Source organism: Schistocerca americana, chromosome 2, assembly GCF_021461395.2.
Source record: "Schistocerca americana isolate TAMUIC-IGC-003095 chromosome 2, iqSchAmer2.1, whole genome shotgun sequence".
Lineage (NCBI taxonomy): Eukaryota > Metazoa > Arthropoda > Insecta > Orthoptera > Acrididae > Schistocerca > Schistocerca americana.
Genome location: NC_060120.1, coordinates 773,392,750 through 773,417,301, shown reverse-complemented (window position 1 = coordinate 773,417,301; position 24,552 = coordinate 773,392,750). Strand labels below are relative to the sequence as shown.

The 24,552-nt window shown below is 37.0% G+C and overlaps 1 protein-coding gene across 2 annotated transcripts; it reads left to right on the top strand.

Annotated features, from left to right (window-relative positions):
• The first annotated feature begins 985 nt into the window (after positions 1-985).
• LOC124595166 (tumor protein D54) lies at positions 986-24,174 on the top strand. Of its 2 annotated transcripts, XM_047133777.1 has the most exons (6): positions 986-2,436; positions 4,001-4,113; positions 8,758-8,906; positions 19,740-19,799; positions 22,008-22,170; positions 22,340-24,174. In XM_047133777.1, exons 1-6 carry the CDS (start codon positions 2,142-2,144, stop codon positions 22,481-22,483), a joined length of 924 nt encoding a protein of 307 aa, XP_046989733.1. In that variant the 5' UTR covers positions 986-2,141; the 3' UTR covers positions 22,484-24,174. The 2 variants fall into 2 exon arrangements, with proteins under 2 accessions (XP_046989733.1, XP_046989734.1); XM_047133778.1 differs by lacking the exon at positions 19,740-19,799 and having other exon boundaries at positions 990-2,436.
• Positions 24,175-24,552: the final 378 nt, after the last annotated feature.

Here is a 24,552-nt window from a genome sequence, read left to right as displayed (position 1 = left end):
AGTTAGGTTTAAGTAGTTCTAAGTTCTAGGGGACTGATGACCGCAGTAGTTAAGTCCCATAGTGCTCAGAGCCATTTGAACCATTTTTGTGACTGGAGGGAGGAAACAGCGCTTCCCTCGTGGAAAAAAACGTAAACGCACAATGAGTCAGCGTAACGGAGACCTTTAATGCAAAATGCATTTGCGTGCAACATTTATGATTAGATTAGATTAGATTAGATTAGATTTACTTTCATTCCAATTGATCCGTAGTGAGGAGGTCCTCCAGGATGTGGAACATGTCAGAAAAACAACAATACATGACAAATATTTAAACTAAAACAAATAAGCTAATGTACCATTCCACAGGTCCCAAGTGGAATGATCGTCATTTTTTAATGAACACTAAGAGTCATTTTACAAATACTATTGCACTGAATTTAAAATAAAAAAGTTTTATATTTATTTATAAGGTAAGAAACATGTAATACAACTACTGTAATACTTATTTACAATGAACACATTACTGCACTGAAATGGTGCAGAAGTTAGATTATACTTACACACACACACACACACACACACACACACACACACACACACACACAAATTTTCAGTGAACACATTACTGCACTGAAATTGTGCAGAAGTTATGTTGTACTTATATACAAATCAGTTGGTTTTCCTCAGAAATTCATCAATGGAGTAGAAGGAGTTGGCCACCAATAAATCCTTTAGGCCTCATTTGATGCGAATAAAAGTCTGTCCTGGTTACGGTGTCTTACAGAAGTTGTGTGGAGAAGGTGGTTCGAAACACAGAGGACACTGTTAAAAATATCTCTTACAGCAAAACTCCTTCCAATAGTTTGGGTACACAAGGGCGAATTGAGAGTTGAGTTGCTGGCGGGGCGGAATACCTGTGTGGTGACGTAGCGGCTGCCAGCTGGAGAAAAAGAAACGTGGGAGGAGAATGCCAGACAGCTGGATCCAGCGTGCCGGGTCAGTCTTGTTTTACCTGCGAATAGTGCGCGTGTGGTCTGCGCCGTTGTGTACCGTTACACGTGGCATTCAGTGCGGAGTCCATTCTGACAGGCACTCTGCACTAGGTGTCAACGCCGTATAGTAAACGATTTTCCTTTTAAAGTGTTTTACAGAGCACTTGCGTGTGGAATTGTTGAAATTCACTATGCACCAGTGATGATACATTTCGTATGGAGGGATAGCTCGGCCTCCGGAAATTAGTCTGTTATCGCTTTACATCGTTGCGAGTATATCACTTGCAGTGAAGCTACTTGAGTGTTTCGTCACGACAGGGGCACAAATACGGAACATAGAGCAAAAAATATTGCGTCCCAGTTCGGTGGTCTTGATGTAAAGATGCCGTTGACAGTAAATAGATCAGGAATATCAGCTCACTGAATGATATTTCCGCTTTCTAAAATGTTTAGCAGGCATTGTTTGATCCAACATTGACAAATTTTATTAACAATTGTGCAGCTATAGGCGTTGAACTTTAATTGGTTCAGTCAGAACTCTGCTTCTCCCCCAGTTTTCAGTCGGAGCTTAAGCCAAGATTCCGTGATTTATTATTCTTGAGGTCCATTTTTCTAAGCCAGTGAAGCATGTATGTTAAAAAAAAGTTACATTCTTTTTTAACTGCTCATCTTGACTCAAGCGTAACTGAGTAATTCCCATATAGTGTAATATGAGAAACTATAATGGATTAGCTTAATGCTTATGCCACAAACTAGTAATGTGTGCCCATTTTCATTTCCTTAGATTTAAAACGTCACACACATTTCCAAAGGAACTTAGTTTATTTGCAGAAATACAAAATCAAAAAAGTTGACAGTTTGTTTGGCTGTAATTGCCAGTAAGTAAATTTGTAAATAAAACATTACAGATCACATAGTAAATGCAGTTGCATCTGCATTTAAAGTGTATACTGAAATGTTTGTACCTCTCATATAATCTTCCAGAGAGAGAATTTACAGTCAGATCTGTATGTCTTTTAAAAACTGTTGAAGCATTATCAGTGCACATGCATGATAGTTTGCATAAAAGACCCATAGGAGGTTATAGACTGAGAACCACTGATTAAATTGATAGTATCCAAATGAATATTATTTAAACACATTATAATGTTTTAAACTACCAAAGATATGGATGATGAGCCTCAGTCCCTCGAATATGAAGAAGATTGCTACTATGCATACATATCAGGATCGGGAACACCAAGTTTTGATCATAATTGGCCAGATGATGTAGATTCAAGTACTTTCTGTATTGTTGATGAACATGATGAATCATCCCTGGAAACAGAGTCATGTAGTGTGGAAACGGAGTTTCAGAAAAAGCCACATAATGTAAAAGTAACATTTCAAGATATTTCAAAGCCCTATCTTGCTCGTGTCAGCAGCCCCAAAAACTACAGGCGTTTTCTGCAACTTGTGAAAGGTATTCAGTTTTTGTAATGCAGCATTCATCTTTGAGTGTGTGAAAGAGAATTTAAAAAAAGAAAATGCTGCAACATCTGCTTTCAATCTTGTCCATACTTACTTAGCAATCTGTATGTCAGACAGTGTTCAGTAATTTGTGCATATAGCATATTTCCACTCCAACCTAAATTTTTCTCACTGCATTTAAATGGGAGCTGTATTTATTTTAAAATTATTTTATTATCATATGTTGTTTCATTTCACTCGGTGAATTTGCATCCTAATGGGATTGTAACTTTTTCATAATAAAGAAAAATTGTCATTTATTAATTATGACTTTTGCTATTAATACAAAATGTTTCTTGCAAGTAATAACACGTGGAAGAGATTTTTTGTCTCTAAACTGCGGGATATTAGAGGTACTGACTGTGCTCCATAGTTTTAGTTCACTGTTGCAGATTAAAATGAAAGTACATGTTATTAGCAAGAGCTATATACCTCCATTGATGTTAAAATGAACTGGACACAGATACAAAACACACATTGAAGGTGCAACAATGTGGCAGTGACAACTAAGTTCTTGAAAATTACTCGTATTTCTCATGTGTAATAATAGAAATCCACTACAAACACTTGACTCAGAAATTGAGCGTACTCATTCTTGTTGTTCATAGAAATATAATCTCCCACACATAATGTGTCTGGTTCACTTCAGAGCATTCAGCTAGAGGCCCAGAAGAATGCAGCATACAGTTTCGATATTTGGCCATTCCAATTGTCATGTGTTCTCACACAGTTTTGAGTGAATGGCAGTTTGTTAGAGATGATCAAATGAAAAATCAGTCGTGCAATGACTACATGACTATAGATAAGATTTCTGCCAGTAAGCAGTCACAAATTTATTGAAACTTAAGATTTGTTTATAGCACTAGGCTGAACATGTTGATTTTTGCCATCAGTTTCACAGTGTCTCTTATATGTCTAATAATAATACCTTTATGCTGTGTAGGAAACATGTAGGGTTTCTTTACATTTATGTAATTCAAGGTAGATCGATGAAGTTGAGATAAATATTCCTCCTCATGTGCATGCATAAATATTGTATTCACGTGCACTAATTACAGCTCATATAGCTTCTATAAATAATAGCAAAGTTTCCCTTGAGCGGTTACAATATTCGCTCCGCATTAGTGTTTTGTGCTGGTATTTTTTGCATTATCTTAATAGCATCTGATATAATGAAACAATTGTATGAACTGTCAGAAGTAAGTGACCTGTGGAAAGGTTACAGTAGCACATTTCCCTTTGTTTTACAGACAGTTCAGCACTGGCAGTCTTCTTTAATTTTCACTTGGAAAAGCTGATTTCTTAACTGTATCTCCTTCAGCGGGAGATTTAAAGAGCAGATACAAAAAAAAGTAGAATAATGTTACACCTTTTTATTTTTATTACCTGTAAATGGTTGTTGTTGTAGAACAGGGCAGGAATATTTGCAGGCATTTTGATGCCTGAATAATTTTACATGAGTGACAGCTAAAATCTTTACAAGTAAGATGATTTAAAATATCCTCTTCTGTTTACAGCTGAGGAGGCCCCTACGGACGTCTCACCCGATTCTGGTATCAATGAACTTCAGGGTTTGAGTCCTGAGGAACAAGAGAGACAGAAACAGGAATGGCAGCAGGAGCTTGTAAAGGTATCTCTCTCTAATGTACAAGTAAGCTTCAACAGAAGCAGTTTAGTATTTACCACACTAGACAAAACATGATTGCAGTATGTCTAATGACCTCATTGTTAACAGGATATTTCTTCAGATAGTTAGAGGTGCATCATAAAGCATAATGAGATCATCATAAGAGAAAAAAGCTGAATTATGAACATATCAAAACATGCAGTTCTGCTAGTCGGGTGTAATTTTCAGCCAGTTCAGATATTACATGGCATCATTACAGCCAGCCTGGAGATGAGATCAACAGAACAGAAGAATGAGTTAGATAAGCTGATATTTCACCAGAAGTATGTTCCACTATGTGGGGAGGTGTTAAAGTCGTTAAACTGTGAGGAGAATGAAATGTGTTGTCAGTATTCTGTATTCAAAATATCTTCGGTTAGTTTTGACTGCCACAGTTGTCCAACAACTCAGTCAAATTATTATGAGTGTAGTGCTCAAAATTAACATTTAAAGACAAAAACCATATAAAATCAGTATCCTGAAAGGAAAACATTGAAGGTTATCAGTAGCTTCATTGGGCAACTTGAGGGTTTGATGAACCCAAGGTGAGCTATAAGAAAATTGCTCAAAAGAAGAATTAGTTTATTTATTGAGTCAAATAAAATTTTTGCTGAGTGTTGATACAGTGAAAAAATATGTAATGTATTATGTGGCCCACTATCAAACAGAAAACAGTCACATATTGGAGTAGCTGTGCTGCTGATATAATACCGGAAGCATGCTGGTCTCTGATTGGGAGACAGTGAGGCAGTTCACATCATTGAAGTACTCAACGTGCTATTGGAAGCTGTTCCGCAGTAGTAGTGTCAATGTTGGAGTGGAAATGCTGGTGATACATCAGTGAGACAAAATGAATATTTGTATTCAGAAGCAGAGACCCTTCAAAAGGTACTGGGAGAAAGATACACGGGAGATTTTTTGTTGATGACACAAGAGTGCTGCTCTCAATAAGGTGTGTTCTCTTAGCAGCACAGCAATTGCATTTGAATGTAAATAATAATCTGAGTTTCTCTCCTTTGGAAGAAAGTGAAATGTATTTTTTTCCTTATTTCTTTATAAAATAAAGGACAAAATGCAAATTGTGCAATGCACTATAGAAAGAAAATGTTGTGAATAATGAAATGGACCTGGAAGTCATATTGCTACTGTTTCTAAAGACACTACTTAATTAAAACCAGTGTGTAGGCACATCTGTGTTCATGTACTGTGAGGGTACCAGATGTTTCTTTACAGTTAAAAAGTGTGTTAAGTCCCACATTCTGGACATTCTTTCAGGAAATTACGTTAATTACTAAAATGTAAAGATCACAGACACATAATTACTAACAAATCTTGGTGTTTTTTAGCTTTCAGTGTGGTAATTTTTCCTTTATAACCATACAAGTTAAATAGTAAGTTATTTGAGAAAAAATATTAAACAGATATTAACTAGGAAAATTAGTATCACAGTTATGGAACAAGATAAATGTGTTTAAAAACAAACATTCTGTTAACACTCGTAATGGAGAAACAGCTTGTCTCGAAACATTTTCAATTATATCACTCTTCAGTACTTAGTAAATTGTTTCCTTTACCATCCAGACATCCACATTTTGAAGACTCTTTAACTTCTGCCTTTACTTTAGAGGAATTTGAGGGAGTATTTACTCATCAACAGATGGCTTCGCTGGCATTGGAATACCTTCCAGCTTTGATGGTATGAAATACCTTTAAACATTTATTCCACCTTTTGCAAACATAATCAATGTAGGAAGTCTAACAACTCGAATGATTATTCACTTTCGAAAAAGGGAAAAGATAATGGTACAGCAATTTCATACCAATTGTTGCATCTTCCTCTTGTCTTGCTAAAAGACTGGAACAATTAGGGAAATGAAGGACTAGGGTGTTGGCTGGAATTGCAGAATGTCTCAGCCTCTTCTCAGGTTGGTTTCAGAAGGGAAAAGGTGCAATTGACAATATTGTCCTTTTGTCATCTGACAGTTGCAATCATGTGTCTCTTTGAGAGAGTTAGCAAGGTATGTTCCTGGATATCAAAGGAGCATATGACCAAGTAAATGTGGACATTTTACTACACAAACTAATGTTATTAGGCTTCATGGAAAAAGATATTTGCAAAATTGACTGTGTGATTATGGAAAATAAGATTTGATTTTTCCTTTGCAGTGGCTAAACTGTTCTGCTACAAGGAACGATCCAGAGTCTTTAACACTATGTAGTCGCTGCATCAGTGAAAAGCTGGCGATGAGTTAACGACTTGTAAGCTTTGACAGATAAATCTTATCTTATTGGGTTTTCTAAGCCTTCATATCCATGCCTTCCTGATGATACACATGCCTTCCTGAAGATACTGCTACATCACTGATGCCTAGTGTCAGAGAAGTCCTTATATTTAGTAATTGTTTTTGATTCATAGTTTTCATGGGTTCCTTACATGAAGACCAAAATTATCGATCTTGAAAAGGCATCAAATATCATCTGGTCTCCCAGGTTTGGTTTGTCTTGCACCCTACCACCACTGATTCTACAAGATTCCATACAGTATGGACTAAGATTTTTGGCAGTCCACAGTGGGTGCAAGGATAGCCTGTGGAAATTATACATACTTAAGTTTAGATGTATTTGTCAGTGATTGGATGCTGTGGTCTCAACCTCCACAAATGCCGTCTTAATTGAAGCTACAGAAATGCCATTATATATTCAGAGACAGCTACTGGCAGGCAAATTCTTACATACAGAAACACTTACTTCAAAAAACCATCTGATCACAAAACCCAAATCGTCATCTTGATTTACCAAAATAGTATAGCAGATCATGCTCCACATATTTCAAACCTTGTGTCACCTGACCACAAAAATCCTCGTAGCATAAGCACTTTATAACTATATGTACAAATACTTGGCCCTCTCCCCACAAAGTGATTATATACATCTAGTCAGCACACCAACTATTGAAAGTCTGTTGTTTTGTGTTGTTATAATTTACCACACCATCGCTGCATTCAAATCAATCCAACCTCATAGTGTGACCACACAATGTCTGCAGAAGGTAAAATTAACTACATACTGTTGACATGCACAAAGTCAGAAAGAAACAGGGTACTGATAGTAGAATTTCTGCACAAGTGCTGTGATTTACAAAGAGTTTATTTTTCTACCAAATAATTATTTTTGATAAATCTGCACTTCCATACTGTTGTTTACCATTCTATTCCTCTCTTCATATTATTTCCATCAAAATTTTTGCCTTTAGTGTACCAGAAAGCCCATTGTTAAACTGGTGATTTTTATTAATTTTGTATTGTGTGTTTTAATGAAATGTATTTCATAAAAATATGTCAATGGTTGTACCTTTTAAGAGGACAAATTACAGATAATTGTCAGATCACGGGAAGGTAGCTCCCAGTATGATGTCAAGTAAAACCCTGTGATATTCTAATAAGGCTAGTGGATGATGTTACTTTTCTTTTGGGTTGGTTAGCAGTATATGCCACACACTTGGAAAGATTACTGTTCAGCTTGTAGAAGGGCCGTGACTCAAGTTTAAATAACTTGTATAAACATGCATTAAAATGAGAACTACTGACAATGTGATTTACAACAGAGGACATTGCATAAAAAGATGTCAGTGGTTGTACCTTTTAAGAGGACAAATAACAGATATTTGTCAGAAGCCAAATAAACAATGTTAATAAATGAGTCATTTTGTGTGGAATTGTGAAGCTCCCAAAAATCATGCATGTGCTAGCCATGAACTTCAATACACACAATTTGTTGGCCCATCCGAAGGTGAGAAAAGTTACCTGAAACTAGTTAGTAATTTTTTGTTTGTTCGTACGTATGCATTAAAAACAACTTTCACCACCAAATAACACTATCAGAATATCCCAGAAGACAAGATCATACAATACCATAACTCGAGGTTGTTAGTTCTGAATGCTATGATGTTTAGTTAAAAAATTCCTCCATAAATGTCAGATGTCTAGCTGTCAAACAAAAGCAAATGTGGTGAAAAGTTTTCTTGACTGACAAGTGCTTAAAATTGAAGCTGGAACAACAGTGTTTCAGACAAGAAATCCAGCACATACCCTGCCATTTGCAGGATTGCCAGCTGCTGGCAGGCTTAAAAATCATGATGTGTGATGTTTTTCAAAATTCACTGTTACATTTGAATGGCAGAATTTTTGTTCTATATAAAAGGATAATTCGGTTATGTCATTAGAAACTAAAGTACATTAAACATTAAAAGAATCTGAATACCACCTGAAGGTGGATCATAGATTCTGAAATGCAGTGTGATTAAATAATGAAAAGCAAGAATACAGAGTACAAATACAATTTAAAACACTTGTATCAATCTGATTATTTATTCCTATCAATCGAATGAAGTCACAGATTGAGACAATACAACAATGTATTTATGCACGAATAAGTCCTTATACCTAAATAGTGAGCCTTTTATGAATATATTGATGCCTAGGATTATAAAAAATTTCTGTGTCCAATTTAGTGTTCAGGCGATCTAGGTGAAAAATGTGCAAGTACATAATCTCCTTTAGTGAGGTAGAAAAATTATTTGAAAATGTTAGTGACGTTCTTCATTTCCAGGTTGAAGAGGAAATTCAGACTCTCCGCCATGTCTTGGCATCAAAAATAAAACATTCTCAAGAACTTAAACGTAAACTTGGGATAAGTGTGTGGAAGGAATTTCAAGATGATATGTCACAGAGCATTCGAAATGTGAAGGAATCAAATATGTGAGTATACAGGTTGAAAATGACTAATTTGTTCACAATTTGCTGGTGTACCTATTTACTGATTATTTTATGATGACAGATACACTTTTTAAACTTTGAATTGTAGTTTAGTAGCAGATTATTAATTCTCATGCACTCTAGTACAGGCTATACACTGCCTTTGTCTTTGTAAATATTCTGTAGAGCATGTGCTTGAGTATCTTAGGTGACTGCCAATAGATGCTACTTCAATATATATCATATCATAAATAGATGCATGATTGATTAGTTACTACAGAATTACTTAATTATTAGAATCATAATTAAGGGCAATACCCTTAATTTATGTTAGCTTCCTTTGTGTTTCCAATTCTATAACTTTAGGTAGTGAGTTCATAAAGTTTACAAATAATTACTGCCAAGGAAAAGGCCTTCTTAACAAATGAATGTTGTGTACAGTCTATTTCAAATTCCAAACATATCTGGTAAACTTTAATATTTTTCTCATTATTAATAGACGCATTATTAATAGACGCATTTTATAAGGTAATGTAAAGACGGAAGTTCATTTTTAGAACTGTTCACTAACCATTGCTTCAGCATATTTAATCTAAATGTGGCTTATTTATGTACAGTATTATTCAGAAAGAGGGAGCCAAAAAGTAAAGCATGATAATTCTTTATTGAACTGATGTACAAAAAACTGTAATGGTACAGAACCACAAATTAAACTTATTTTCAGTAAATTTTGGTTGATATGTGCCATACCATGTTACCTACTCATGTCCAACTAGTGGTCCACATCTCTCCATGTGGGGTTCCCATATTACACAGTATCAGATATGTTGTGTAGGAGATGCACATTTTCAGACTTCATTTACTGTGGGTTTACAAGAAAGGTGACTTAGCAACATAGGCAGAGGTGTTAAAACTAGCAGTGATGGAGGAGAATAAAATCCTAATCTCCTACGTGACTGGTCCAGTACTACTCCACTATTGGTAAACATGCGGGTGGGAACATGGTCGTATTAAACTGCTGTATTAGACGTTATAAGCTGAATGGCTACCATGTATACTTAGTAGTGGGCTATGATAAGAAAAAAAGAGCCCCCTCATTGTGCAGAACATGCCTCAAATCTGTAAGTTCTGATTACTGACAGTCATGATCAGGTGGAAAGCTGCCTTATCACTGAAATTTAATGTAATCAGCTAGCCTGAATTCTAAAGTGCTTTACGAATCATGAAGTATTTTGTCATGCCTATTGATCCACATATGAGCACAAAACTGCAGTCTGTGTTGTGTAAAGATTCAGGATTGAGTACCTTATTTAGTAGATTTCTCAGTATTAATTGTTGGAAAATTTGGGATGGGACATAAAGTGTATATGATATGCCAGTTCTCATCAAGTGAACCAGTACTTACTAATGACTGGGTGAATAGAGGGTGAATAAAAAATGGGAAATTTTACTGTGGTTTCATGTAAAGTCGTCCTTCAGATTTAAGAAGACAAACTCAAATTTGCTGTGTCTTCTTATGGTGCTGCCTGTCACCCTCCAGCAAGGGTTACAGACAATTGAAATGCATTTCTTATCTTTTAAGAAATTTGTCTGCAGGTCTTTTTAATCTGAGATGACACCATACTTTGTACTTGTATTTCATTGCGGGATTATCATTTTGTGTTAATAATGCCATCATTTTAAATTACCTAACCCAAAAATCATAGTCTTCTCCATAACTGCTGTAATTATATTTCTGTACCTAAATAAAAATATCATTGAAGACATTATTAAAAAAATAAGGAACAAAATCACACTCGCAGGAGGTGAAATTATTGATAGATTGTTACTGATAAGAGTAGAGTCCAAGTCCCAAACTTTAGATCAGGATATTCCTTCTTTAATAAGAAACAGAACAAAGAAGGTAATTTTTTTTAAAAATGGCACTTGTATGAAAACCTCTTAACAATTGGGCAGTAGGCCTTTCGATAAACAATAGACTTAATTTGTCTGTAACACATGAGATCGGGAATTCATGGCAACGTGTTGTAACCACTAATGGTAAACCTATGAATTGTTTAAGGACCACTGCATTTTTTCATGTAAGGAAAGTTGTATGTGTTATGTTTATACACGATTTTCAATTTACAATGGGTATAACTGTTTTTGAGATAGACAGCTGGTAGTTTGCTGTTCAGTTAGGTAACAATGATACCATTTACTGATGGTTGTAATTTTGCATGGGAGTACCCAGCAAAAGCAACTGACATCTGTAATTAACAGTGTACATAAATACGATCACAAGAAAAACGAAGAGAAACATAACGTTCTATGACACTTGTAGCGGTCACTTATTCACCTTTAGCACTTAAGCAGTGTTATTTTCTTCCTTTTTATTGCTCATATTTGCTTTTTAAATTAGTGTAGTTTAGTTTTTCTTGCTTGTGTGTTCATAATCTATGCTTTTCATTGAGGACTTTTAAGTATTTGCTCAGTGTCAGTTTCTTTCGGTAAATTTGGCTTGCACAATTGCTGAGGCAAAATGTGATGGTGTGGAGGGATAAAGGGCTTCCTGCTGTTAAACTGTACTGCAAATTTCAGAAGAATCCTGTTTCTTACAGCTTTTTCATGTACTATACTTGGGTGTGCCTTGTTGGTTCATTGATCAATAACATATGAATTGTTGACCTATCATTGCCATTTCCTAACATAATTTTCAGTGTAGAATCTACGGAAATGATAGGGAGGGGCAGTGTGTGTGTGTGTGTGTGTGTGTGTGTGTGTGTGTGTGTGTGTGTGTGTGTGTGTGAAAGCAGTGCACTGGGTCCATTCATAGTGTGACTGCCTTAGAGTTGAAGCAAGTGTGTAAATCAGTTTGTACTTTGTATTTTGTTGTTGTTGCATGAAGCAAGTTCTGTAGTACATACATTAAAAAAAAGGTTTTGCATCACCCCGGTTCCCAGTTCTTTTGAAGATAGATGTTGACTGTGGATATTGTATCACAGACACAATCCCTTTGACTGTTCAGAGATGTCACTAAGCACTCCCAAAGATGTAGTAAACAACCATGCATGAACAGCGCCTATTAGACGGAAGGGGTCCGACAGCCAATCAGTCGGTCATTCCACCAGAAAGGAGGTATGCAGCTCGTGTTGTCTGTAGTTCAACCATGCCTAGAGGGTCAACACCGCGGTTTGATCATGTCCACATTGTTACTTTGTGCCTGAAAGGGCTCTCAGCAAGGGAAGTGTCCAGGCATCTCGGAGTGAACCAAAGCAATGTTGTTTGGACATGGAGGAGATACAGAGAGACAGGAACTGTCGATTCCATGCCTCGCTCAGGCTGCCCACGGGCTACTACTGCAGTAGATGACCGCTACCTACGGGTTAACCCTGACGGCACCCCCGCCATATTGAATAATGCTTTTCGTGCAGCCACAGGACATTTTGTTAGGACTCAAACTGTGTGCAATAGGCTGAATGATGCGCAACTTCACTCCCTACATCCATGGCAAGGTCCATCTTTGCAACCACAACACCGTGCAGTCTGGTACAGATTGGCCCAGCAACATGCCTAATGGACCGCTAAGGATTGGAATCACGTTCTTCTCCTATGAGTGTCGCATATGCCTTCCACCAGACAATCGTCAGAGACGTGTTTGGAGGCAACCTGGTCAGCCTGAACGCCTTAGACACACTGTACAGTGAGTGCAGCAAGGTGGAGGTCCCCTGCTGTTTTGGGGTGGCATTATGTGGGGCCAACGTATGCCGCTGGTGGTCTTGGAAGGCACCGTAATGGCTGTACGATACATGAGTACCATCCTCCAACCGATAGTGCAACCATATCAGCAGCATGTTGGTGAAGCATTTGTCTTCATGGACAGCAATTCACGCCCTCATTGTGCACATCTTGTGAATGACTTCTTCAAGATAACGACATCGCTCGAACAGAGTGGCCAGCTTGTTCTCCAGACATGAACCCTATTGAATATGCCTGGGATAGATTGAAAAGTGCTGTTCATGGACGATGTGACCCACCAACCACTATGTGGGATATACGCTGAATTGCCGTTAAGAGTGAGACAATCAGGCCCAACGGTGCCTTGATGAACTAGTGGATAGTATGCCACGACATATACAGGCATGCATCAATGCAAGAGGATGTCTTACTGGGTGTCAGAGGCACTGGTGTGTACAGCAATCTGGACCACTATCTCAGAAGGTCTTGCTGTATGGTGGTACAACATGCAATTTGTGATTTTCATGAACATTAAAAAGGGCGGAAATGACATTTATGTTGCTCTCTATTCCAATTTTCTGTACGTGTTCCGGAACTCTTGGAACCGAGAAAGACTCTTTTTTGATGTGTGTACATGGTATCGTTCCTAAGTAGCACAAGGGGACTGTAAAAGGAATTATTTATAGATACTATTTTATACAGAAGGAAGAAGCAATTTCTCTCAAGTTTTTTCTTTAAAGACTGCAATGATCTTTAATCCATATTAATATATAAAAAGGAAATATTGTCTCAAAAAATCTCAATGTTCGTGACTGATTTACTTCAAATTCTGACACAATACTCTAATAAACATTCGGACGGACATAGGCTATATTGTTCTTTTAAAAAAACAGTGTATAAGTTTTCTGTTAAAACCAACTGCAAGAAAGAAAATGCTGCACTATGCTTTGAAAGTGTATTTTCTTGTTCACAGTTGTTGTAACTACAATAGCAGAGTGTATAAACCATTAGACAAATTTTTCCACCGTACATTTTGCTTTTCTGTATATAAAATTCTAAATAAAAATTATGTACACAACTATGTGCTGTTTTGATCTCTTCCTTTGCCAGTTTTAACAGAAAACCTATATGTTAATAATGTTGTATTTGTACCTTACGGGTTTTTGAAAAGAATACTACTACGCAATCTGAATCATCCAAAACTTTGTAACGCTACCCATTCCCAGATTAAAACTATGCAAAGTAATGATGTCATTGAAGGTGCTCTCCTCACAGAGCCAGCAGGTAGAGAAGTCTCTCTCATACTCTGTATATTGATGTCCCAACCAGTTTACCCCTCCAGGTTTCGTTTGCAGTAACAATAAAGAAAGCTCAAGATCCAACATTCAAACACGCTGGAGTTTATTTATGATCAGTGTTTTACCATTGTCAGTTATATCTGATCTTTAACCAACTCCTGACACACAGTATCCCAAAAATTAAAACTATACAATATTGGGGCATGTGCTAAATATTTTTTAAACAACAGTTAATACATAACAATAACCTATATTAGATATACTGTTTTGAATTCTTGTTCACAGTCAGTGTTAACTGTAATAGTGGGGCATTTAAACAATTAGACAAATTTTTGCATAGTCACTTGTATGTTGCTCTTTCATGAACTGAACTGGTGGTGCAAAAAATCATTTCATACTCTTACCACACAGTATTCAAAAAATGAAATATGTTGTATATTATGAAGTTTTGTATCATATACAAAAAATTAAAAACAGGGACTTAAAAACCCAAACAAAGGAGTCTTTTTATTCAGATTCTATATGATTTATTATAATTTGAAAATGGTGAAGGAGCAGAAATTTGTCCCCTGCAGAATTCCCAGGTATATTACAGAATATACTGAGCATCCAATTGCCATGCATATTTAGCAGATGGGAAGCGTTGCCGAGTTAGCTAGTTTTCTCATAAAGGTGAATGATGAAAATAACTACTACTTTCTGGTTTTGAGAAAATGAAAAAGAGTAACGCGACTCACTTTTTTTTAATGATGGGAAAGACTTCAAAATAAACTGTAGCGAAGGAAGTTTTGGGGTTGTTTCAAATTATCACGTAAAACAAGAATGGAAATTATGAATGGAGAAATATGTAAAATAAGGGAAACAGCGGATCAGTGTGTGAAAACAGCACTTACACTAGCTTATGAGCAATAGCTTTTTGGGGGATGTGGAATTAGTCAAGGTTTATATTAGCAAAAGGTAAGCAGGGAAACAACAATCAGAAACTTAATCTGTACGCAGTGCAGGCCATAAACTTACGTGATGGTGATGGTGGTGGTGATGATGATGATGATGATGATGATTACGATCATAGCACAGGTGAAACCAAAGACTGCAGATAACTTTAATTTTTACTAATGAAACGGGTCCAAATAATATCATTTCATGTAAATAAAAGCAAACAGCATACTTATTATACTTGTCCCCCTCTTTTTTTCATATTGGGGAAAATGGCTGCAAGGAAGTGATGTAAGAAAAACAAAGTTGCCATAGATATTTGCTGTTTTCTCTCCTCAGCATACTGTTTGCGACCCCCCTAGCCAATCTACTTTAATCACTTGTTCTCTTTAATGATTGTAACTTTCATTATTTTTAAAAATTGTATTTCCTAGGCATGTATAATTTGACAGTAACCATAAAACTCTTGTTATTGTAGAAATTAGTAGCTTGTCTCCAAATAATTTCTGAATTGCTTTCGTCACCACAGCTGTCAGGACTCTTGACAGCCCCCCATCCCCACCCCCCACCCTTTCGCCTCCCTTGCATAATGACTAAGTTTTTCAGTAATCTCTGACATTTTAGTAGGTTGTTCTCCTTAATTATAACTAGGTTGAGTCTTGATTATTAGCAGCAATGACTTAGTTGATGTCTCAAGAATTTATACACTAATAAAATATGGTTCTTATGTAGTGGTTGCAGCAGTAGTTTTTATTATTACAAGCCAAGATCATGAAAGTGTAAATTGCGTAGAATATCATCTACAGTGACAATGCTATAAACTTGTTTTCTCAGAGTGATATCCTACGCTTCTTGTTTACCTGACTGAGAATTTTAGTGAAAGTAATTTATGCAACTGTGCAGTCCATAATGGTGAAGTTATTGTGATTCACAGTATTGCATTTGACAAATGTTCCAAGTCATCTGTAGATTACTTTTATACATCTTCTCTCTGGTACTGAATTTCCTTTTTCCATTGCTGGTAACATGTACAGTCACATGCAAAATCTGCACTACACATTAATTTTTCAGGAAAAGTCATATGATGAAAGAAGCATTGTATAATAATTTATTAATGGAGTAATGGAATGAATTGCATGTTTGTCACTCTTGTCTTAGTAAGACACAAAGAAATTAATGGTATTAGTTGCCAATAGGCATTGATTAAAATCAATTGGGAAAGTGGTCATCGCAGCTGCATGGCTACACTAGCAAGCTTCCTATCAAGCCCAAATTCTCAACTTAGGCACACACTACTAATGTAATGCCCCTTGCCTATTATTCTTATTACTCACAGCATTTCACAGATTTCCATTAAGAGTTTGAGAACGGTGTGCATCCACACTGAAGTGATCAGTTGATAATTATATACGTTTCTTATTTGTATGCTGCTGTAGTCACATTCTTCCTATGGGACAAATGTGGTGTCTTGAATGAGTTTTGATAATTAGAGGTTCTACACACTCCAATCACATTAATATGGCCACTGGCTCCATTAGACATAAATATGCCATAACCGCTCACAGCAGCAGATGGCAGCACTAGCAGTGGAGGGTACATAAAGCATGTCAGAGGATGTGGGAAACAGTGCAGTCATTGTTGTAATGCAGAAATGGAACGATTTCTTATGTTCAGAACAGCACGATCATTGGCTTTTGGGCCAAGGGTGGGAGCATTTCCGGAACAGCTATGTTTGTAAATTGTTGGCATGCCGCCATGGTTAAAGTATACTGTGCACGGCAAAATGGTGCCATGCAAAACCGATGCCAAAGCAGCTGTGGTGCACCACAGGCCATAGGTGACAGGGGTGAATGATGGCTGCGGAGACATGTGTGGGGAAATAGATGTTCAACCGTTCAGCAACTGACCACCCAGGTGAACCGTGGGGCCGCCAACAGTATCTCCTCAGCAACCATTCAGTGAATGAATGTTACCGCACGTTGACCTCTGCAAGCACGCACCTGGCTGGTGCGCCAATGCTGACTGCTGTTAATTTGGATGTCCACTGAGTAGCAACAGGTGACCTTTCCAGATGGAGCATGTTTTACACTCCATCAGACATACGACTGTTGGAGTGTCTAGCACAAAACATATGAAAGCTAACACCCTGCAACTGTTGGTGGAAGGGTCCAGGCCAGAGGAGGAAGTTTCATGTTCTGGGGGATTCCATGGGTGATCCTGTAATTCTGGAAGGCACAGTGGATCAACAATAGTATACATCTATTCTTAAGGACCATGTCCACTTCCACATGCATTTTGTTTTTCCTTGACTTGATGACATTGGACATCAGGACAATGCAATGTGTTGCATAGCTCCAGTTTCTGTTGGTCTGTTATGGCCAGGGGACACCGGCTGATACACACTTCAAAATTCAATAAACTTTACCAACAGCCATATACTTTAGGTTATTTTATTTTATATCGAATGCTACCAGTTGAACCAGTGTCGCCCTTTCTTATGAATCAGTTGCATAACGATTCGGATTCATGGTTCCAGTCTTATGGCATCATACAATAAGGTTTTTGGTACGATAAAGGCATATGTGGCCTCAAGATGGCAAAATGAATTGCTGAAACTGGTAGTGTTCAATATAAAATAAAATAACCTAAAGTGTATATGGCTCCAGAATGAGATTTTCACTCTGCAGCGGAGTGTGCACTAATATGAAACTTCCTGGCAGATTAAAACTGTGTGCCCGACCGAGACTCGAACTCGGGACCTTTGCCTTTCGCGGGCAAGTGCTCTACCAACTGAGCTACCGAAGCACGACTCACGCCCAGTACTCACAGCTTTACTTCTGTGTGCGCTAATGTGAAACTTCCTGGCAGATCAAAACTGTGTGCCCGACCGAGACTCGAACTCGGGACCTTTGCCTTTCGCGTGCAAGTGCTCTACCAACTGAGCTACCGAAGCACGACTCACGCCCGGTACTCACAGCTTTACTTCTGCGCACACTCCGCTGCAGAGTGAAAATCTCATTCTGGAAACATCCCCCAGGCTGTGGCTAAGCCATGTTTCCGCAATATCCTTTCTTTCAGGAGTGCTAGTTCTGCAAGGTTCGCAGGAGAGCTTCTGTAAAGTTTGGAAGGTAGGAGACGAGGTACTGGCAGAAGTAAAGCTGTGAGTACTGGGCGTGAGTCGTGCTTCGGTAGCTCAGTTGGTAGAGCACTTGCCCGCGAAAGGCAAAGGTCCCGAGTTCGAGTCTCGGTCGGGCACACAGTTTTAATCTGCCAGGAAGTTTTGTATATGGCTGTTGGTAAAATTTATGGAATTGAGAAAAATGGTTGAGAATCTGTGGGACAACCTCAGACTATTCATGCCATGGATCCTATCCAAGAAACTTAGCACAGCTGGCCACAGTACTGGACTCATCATGGCTCCACATCCCTACTGGTACCTTCCGGAATATCATTGACACTCTTCCTACATGTCTCACAGTGCCCCACGCTGGAAAAGGTTAGTATTTTGACAGGTGGTCACGTTTGTGTCTGGACAGTGGATAAGGATTCTGAATCTCCCTTATTTCTCTGACTTAAATTCAAGTGCCTTTGTTTATCTTATTAAAGAAAGCCACACGGCATACTCTCTCGGCTTGCAATTGTGTACAGCAGTAATGGATGTAGTGGTTGAGACATAAACAGTTGTATATGGATACCTAGAGCAATGTGGCCAGTAGGGAAATTTTTGTCATTCTGTGCACTCGTGTGGCCTAATTACCTAGAAATGTGTTCAGAGCGTAATCTGAAATTCAAATTACTTTGTTCATCTGGCCATAGTCAAAAAATAAAAAACACTAAATATTCATTACTAAAACAAACATTAAAGATCAGTTCATTCAGCATAATGTGCAGTGTGCTACCTTCTGAGACAGGAAGGTAGGCCACTTCCATACAGAATGTGTGCAATGGATTAATGTGGTGGGATGCTACCTGGGCCAGCCTGAGGGTGGTTTTCAGCTGTTTCCAAGTTTCATTTAGGCAAATTCTGGGCTGGTCACTAGCTTCTGCCTCAGAGAATACGATACACAAACAGTTAACTTACACAGAGAACAAAATTTACATGATTCACAGACTGATGGAGTGCACTACTGATCCCTTAGGTTGCACTGACAGTTGGGACATTAGGAAGTCCATCTGATCACATAGTTAAATAATACTGCTAAATTCCCAAAAAGCAGACCGTGTGCTAGAGAGGATAAATGCTAGGGGGAAAAAAGAGAAAGAAGAAAACCAAGATCAATCAATTTTTTTCCTTGGCTGACTTTCTAGACTTTTTAAATTAATGTGACGCAACAAAGAATTATGCTTACTGTCCCAAAATACACTTCATGTATTTCAGATGGTACCATAATAAAGAAACATGACATTTTTTTGGTACCTCCACCGCCTGTGTTGTGAAATACTTTCTATTTGTAAGTAGAATATCCAGAACCTGATTGTCATACTTGTCATTAAGACTGTTTTCTTTTAAATAAGACTGATGGTAATATTATGATGGAAACAGAAAGAATACAGACTTGTTACCACCCATCTGCAGATGAATGGTAGGTGGTGCAACCTTAGACGAGATAACTTTACTAGCTTTTTGCTTTCTTGCATCTTTTGGATGTATTTGCACACACCAAAGCTGTAAGATGAGTGAAAGCTCAAAATTGCTATTGATTTGCAGGCAAGTGGTCACCTGTCCTCCTGTCTTATACATTGAGGGAACTTTGTTAAAATAGAGGTAAATATTAGTAAGGAATGAAAATAACATTTCAAAGAAAATACCACATAGATTATGGACACACATTCAGTTTTGTGTTCTGCACTCCTTACTTGCTTATTTTTATTTTTATCGTAACAGTTATCAGAATGTTGAAGACAAACTAGGGAAGTTCAGCAGGGCTGTTACAGAAGCACCATTGTAAGTACTGTAAATGCTACTTTCATGATGCACACTTTCCTATTTTTAGTTGTTTGCTGTAATGTGATCAGTTGGAAACTGAATTAGTTTTGAACTGAGAAATAATACCTATTGAAATCAATTTGTTTTTATGTTTCAAGAGACTGATGGCATAATTCCTGATTCAAAACTTATCAATTTTGATTTGGAATTTGTCGCTACACGTACCTTCATCCATGCCTATCCGTGTTCTGTGTATATAAAGTGTTTATTTGAATATAATAGAGGGAAACATTCCACGTGGGAGAAATATATCTAAAAACAAAGAAGATGTGACTTACCAAACGAAAGCGCTGGTAGGTTGATAGACACACAAACAAACATAAACATTCACACAAAATTCTAGCTTTCGCAACCATCGGCTGCTTTGTCAGGAAGGAGGGAATGAGAGGGAAAGACGAAAGGATGTGGGTTTTAAGGGAGAGGGTAAGGAGTCATTCCAATCCCAGGAGCGGAAAGACTTACCTTAGGGGAGAAAAAAGGACAGGTATACACTTGCGCGCGCGCGCCCACACACACACACACACACACACACACACACACACACACACACACACACACATCCCAGGGATATGTGTGTGTATGCGAGTGTATACCTGTCCTTTTTTCCCCGTAAGGTAAGTCTTTCCGCTCCCGGGATTTGAATGACTCCTTACCCTCTCCCTTAAACCCACGTCCTTTCGTCTTTCCCTCTCCTTCCCTCTTTCCTGACGAAGCAGCCGATGGTTGCGAAAGCTGGAATTTTGTGTGTATGTTTATGTTTGTTTGTGTGTCTATCAACCTGCCAGCACTTTCGTTTGGTAAGTCACATCTTCTTTGTTTTTAGATATAAAGTGTTTATTTCATAGAAAAAGTTGTGTATGAGACTGTAAACAGTTAAAGATGATTTAAATGGGAGGAAACCCCATTAATATTTCGGAGAGATTACTCGAAGCACTTTTGTACGTATTTCAATGTGCAACTTATGATCCAAGTGGCTTGGTAATACATTATCTGTTGACTACAAATATTAATAAGATATTCTCATGTAGTATCTCATAAGCTCACTTCATGGTAACTGTTGAGCTTTATCTGTAGGGACATTCACTGATAATTAATTTTAGTTACTAGGTGTGTTTATTGCCTCATGTTTTAGGTTGATTTATCCTTCATCATTGCTATTGCAGTTTAAGCAGTCAACAATTTGCTGTTACAGAGACATAAGTTGTGACATTTTGGTGGCTCTTGATGTCCTGTTCCTTCAGTCACTTGTCATTTTCCTCAATATTTGATGTTTCCTCTGTTGCGGGTGTTTGTCATGTAATGTATCCTTGCCAGAGTAGCCAGTGTTCCCTCACCCTGCCTCCTTAGATTGCTGCCATCACCTAGAGACTTGCTATGAAAGCCCAGTGTGATTCACATTGAGTTTTTATGATGGCTCTTTAATGACAACCAGTTTAGATGAGTACAGCAATTTACCCTTCTTCATTGTTTGATGTCTTCATAATGTCATTCTAAATTCCTATATCTCTCAGTGCTGAAAATTTGTTATCGAAAAATGTATACCTACAGTGCATGGTTCCTCACCTCTTCTGTACTATTTCATGTTGTTGGAATCTCAGTCCACAAACTTTACCATTAAGTGTAGCTATGAAACAATCTGATTTACTTTCATACATGAAATTCCTTCAGTTTTGTGTTTCTAATGTTTGCTTTATGTGCTTGTAGACATGACATTAGTGCTACTTCTGTGTTAAGTGAATGCTTCATTTTTAAAGCGTTTACTTCAGGTGCAGCGTAAAAAATTGTAATTATACTTAGCTATCTAAATTATTCTACCTTTTACTCTAATAGTTTATCCTGTGAGAAGATAGGTAATACTAATTTTTCTTTAAAGATTAGTTACATATCATTTCAGTCCAGTTATCAATAAATTTTTTCTTTGTTGAAATTCAGAATGTCTAAATAATTTACTATAAAATTTAATTCACATTGATAAACGAAGATAACTTCTCAACAAGTAACTGTGTGTGTATGTGTGTGTGTGTGTGTGTGTGTGTGTGTGTGTGTGTGTGTGTGTGTGTTTTATGATTTGTTACATTTGCCTCCATGCATAGCAAGTAGTTATGATGAACTTAGCTTCATAATGCATGTTTGGTCATTGGCTGTTCTTCATTCTTTTGCTTTTAGGTATCAGAAGACTGAATCTGTGATTAAAACTACAGCTGAAAAAACTACTACTCTTCTAGGTGGTTTAGGCTCCAGTGTAACAACAAAAATTGGGCAGCTGAAAAATTCAGATTCTTTTCGCTCTTTAGAAGAGAAGGTTGGGTCAGCATATGAGAATGTGAAGGTTGGTGCAAAAGTGTCTAATGAGATCCTACTGAACAGCAGCATACAAACTATATTCTTTAAAATATTTAACTGTTGTTTGTATTTAAAACAAGTAAATTCCATAGTAATTTGCCAGAGTATTCGATAAGATGGAATGAAGTGAGAAACTTTTCAATATTCATTTACAGACAAAAGTGGTGACTTCACGCTCCAACTCAACTCAGAGTTTTGATGAGGCTCTGAGAGAGGCAGAGGCAAACCGAAGACCCAGTAACGGTGCTTCAACACCTGCTACAACACCAACCATACCAGAAGAGAAGCCACTCTCCTAGAGGAATAACTTGTTTGGCTGCAAAAACTGGGTTTAGTTAGGCGTCTTACCTCTTGATGTGGAATGGTTAATTCAGTTCAGCTTAAAATGCAATGGGTATATTGTGGATTGGTACAGCTTTACTGCAGACTGAAGTTATGGTTACTTATTAATTATTACATTAAATGTAGCTATACATATTTTTATAATACAATATTTAATGGTATCTTTTGCCTATAACATTTCATAATAAACTGTTTGACTAAACTGTCCACTCCAGGTGTTACGAGAACTTCAGAGGCATGCTTATTGAAATAAGATGTCGTTTACAAGTTGTATTCAGCAATCACTTTAAAGTTTTTTCATGAAAAGAAAGGATCAACTCTCCAACTTGGGAAAATAACCATATTGCTAACTCTATTGTGTAGAACGTTTAGGAGGCATGCTAATTAATAATTGGAAGTGACTTTCATGTGTTGTCACAGCACTAGAGTTCAGCATTATTTAACTTGAATGCTTTTTGTGAGAAAACGATGGCTTGGCTGTGTTGTAATGACAGCTTATGTTTCTGTTACACTGCTTTGCATGTAAACTACTGAATATGTAATTAATGGAAGCTTTCATATTCAAGGCTGTGCCTGTAACTGAAAATTTAAAATTTTGAACAGTCAGTTCTCTGCGTAACAGTGTCATTCAGATAATTCTTTTTCTGCAAGATTTACTACATAATACAACACACTTAAAATGAGAAACATCTGTTGTTCATCATTAATAGCTGAAATGTGTGCAGTAAGGAAGACTACTAGACAGATTGATATTTCAGGTATTATCTTCACATATATAGTAGTGCAACAACAAATTTTTTTCCACTCATTTGTGCTACTTCCTGCCTTCTGGTGTTGGTCATCTCTCACCCACATTTATGATGCTGTCACTTTCTCTCTGATAACCATCTCCTTAAGTTGTTAAAACTTAAATTGTTTTCCATACTGATTCATCTGTAGCCATCTGAGAAATAATTCACTATAATGTTGATTGTATTTTAAGTGATATAGGGGCTTGTTCCATGGCAGCAACTATTGTGATCTGTTCTGGACAAAGGAACCATATTGTTTTTGCATTAAATTGCAATTACTCATCTCCATCCACCTTGGCCTTGCTGTAATATTTTCAAAAAATCTCATACTAAATTACTGTCAAATTTTTGAAAAAAAATGTTTTCTATTTGATAGTATTGATGTATATTTTAAGAAAATAATCAGTGTAACTAGATATTAAAAAGTTTATTGCACATTTTGATTGTTAAAATATTCTAATGTTTTGTCTGTCACATTGATTATAATAAATAACTTTTTGTTACATGAAAAGTAATATTTTCCTTATTAACTTTTTTCTTTTTTATATAATGTGTAACTTCAATGTAATCATGCCATCTCAAGTCTTGATATCAAATTCTATTTACAGAAAAACGTATTTCGTGTATGAAAATTATGTAACATGCTAGTCACACACATGTAATGAAAAATCTTGACTGTTTATTTATTATTATGAGAATTTTTAGAGATCACATAATTATAAATATAATTAAATCATTCACTCATTGTTATTTTTGCTCATTTTTCTTGCCTGTCACAAACTGTTTACTTCACTGTTTACTATATCTCCAGGGATAATTTTCATTTAAATAAATTACTGTAGTGCACACATCCATGACACATCTCTTTCAATATTAGATTTTTTAAACATTAATATGAAAATAAGGATATAGCAAATGTAGAATAAAAGTAACTCATTTCTGTAAATATGAATGAAAGAAACAGTGTGGTGTTACTGGAGGAGCCTTTGTGGTATTTGGTACCTTTGTGAGCTTGGCAGTGGGTATCCTGTACTGCTACTAGTAATTACCTTCCCTGTTACACTAGCAAGTAGAGCGAGGAAAAAAATAACTGTTGAATGCTTCTTAATTTCTTGTATTTTATTTTCATGGACCTTAAGCAAAGTGTAAATTGACGGCTGTAGAATCATTCTGCAGTCAACTCCAGATGCTGATTCTCTACTTGCTAATAGTGTTCCTCAAAAAGAGCACTGACT

Bases quoted from the DNA above. Each gene is read 5' to 3' on its own strand.
- LOC124595166 (XM_047133777.1), top strand. From the start codon at position 2,142: ATGGATGATGAGCCTCAGTCCCTCGAATATGAAGAAGATTGCTACTAT. The intron at 4,114-8,757 runs GTATCTCTCTCT...CTTCATTTCCAG, and splicing joins GGCAGCAGGAGCTTGTAAAG to GTTGAAGAGGAAATTCAGAC. The intron at 19,800-22,007 runs GTAAGTACTGTA...TTTTGCTTTTAG, and splicing joins GCTGTTACAGAAGCACCATT to GTATCAGAAGACTGAATCTG.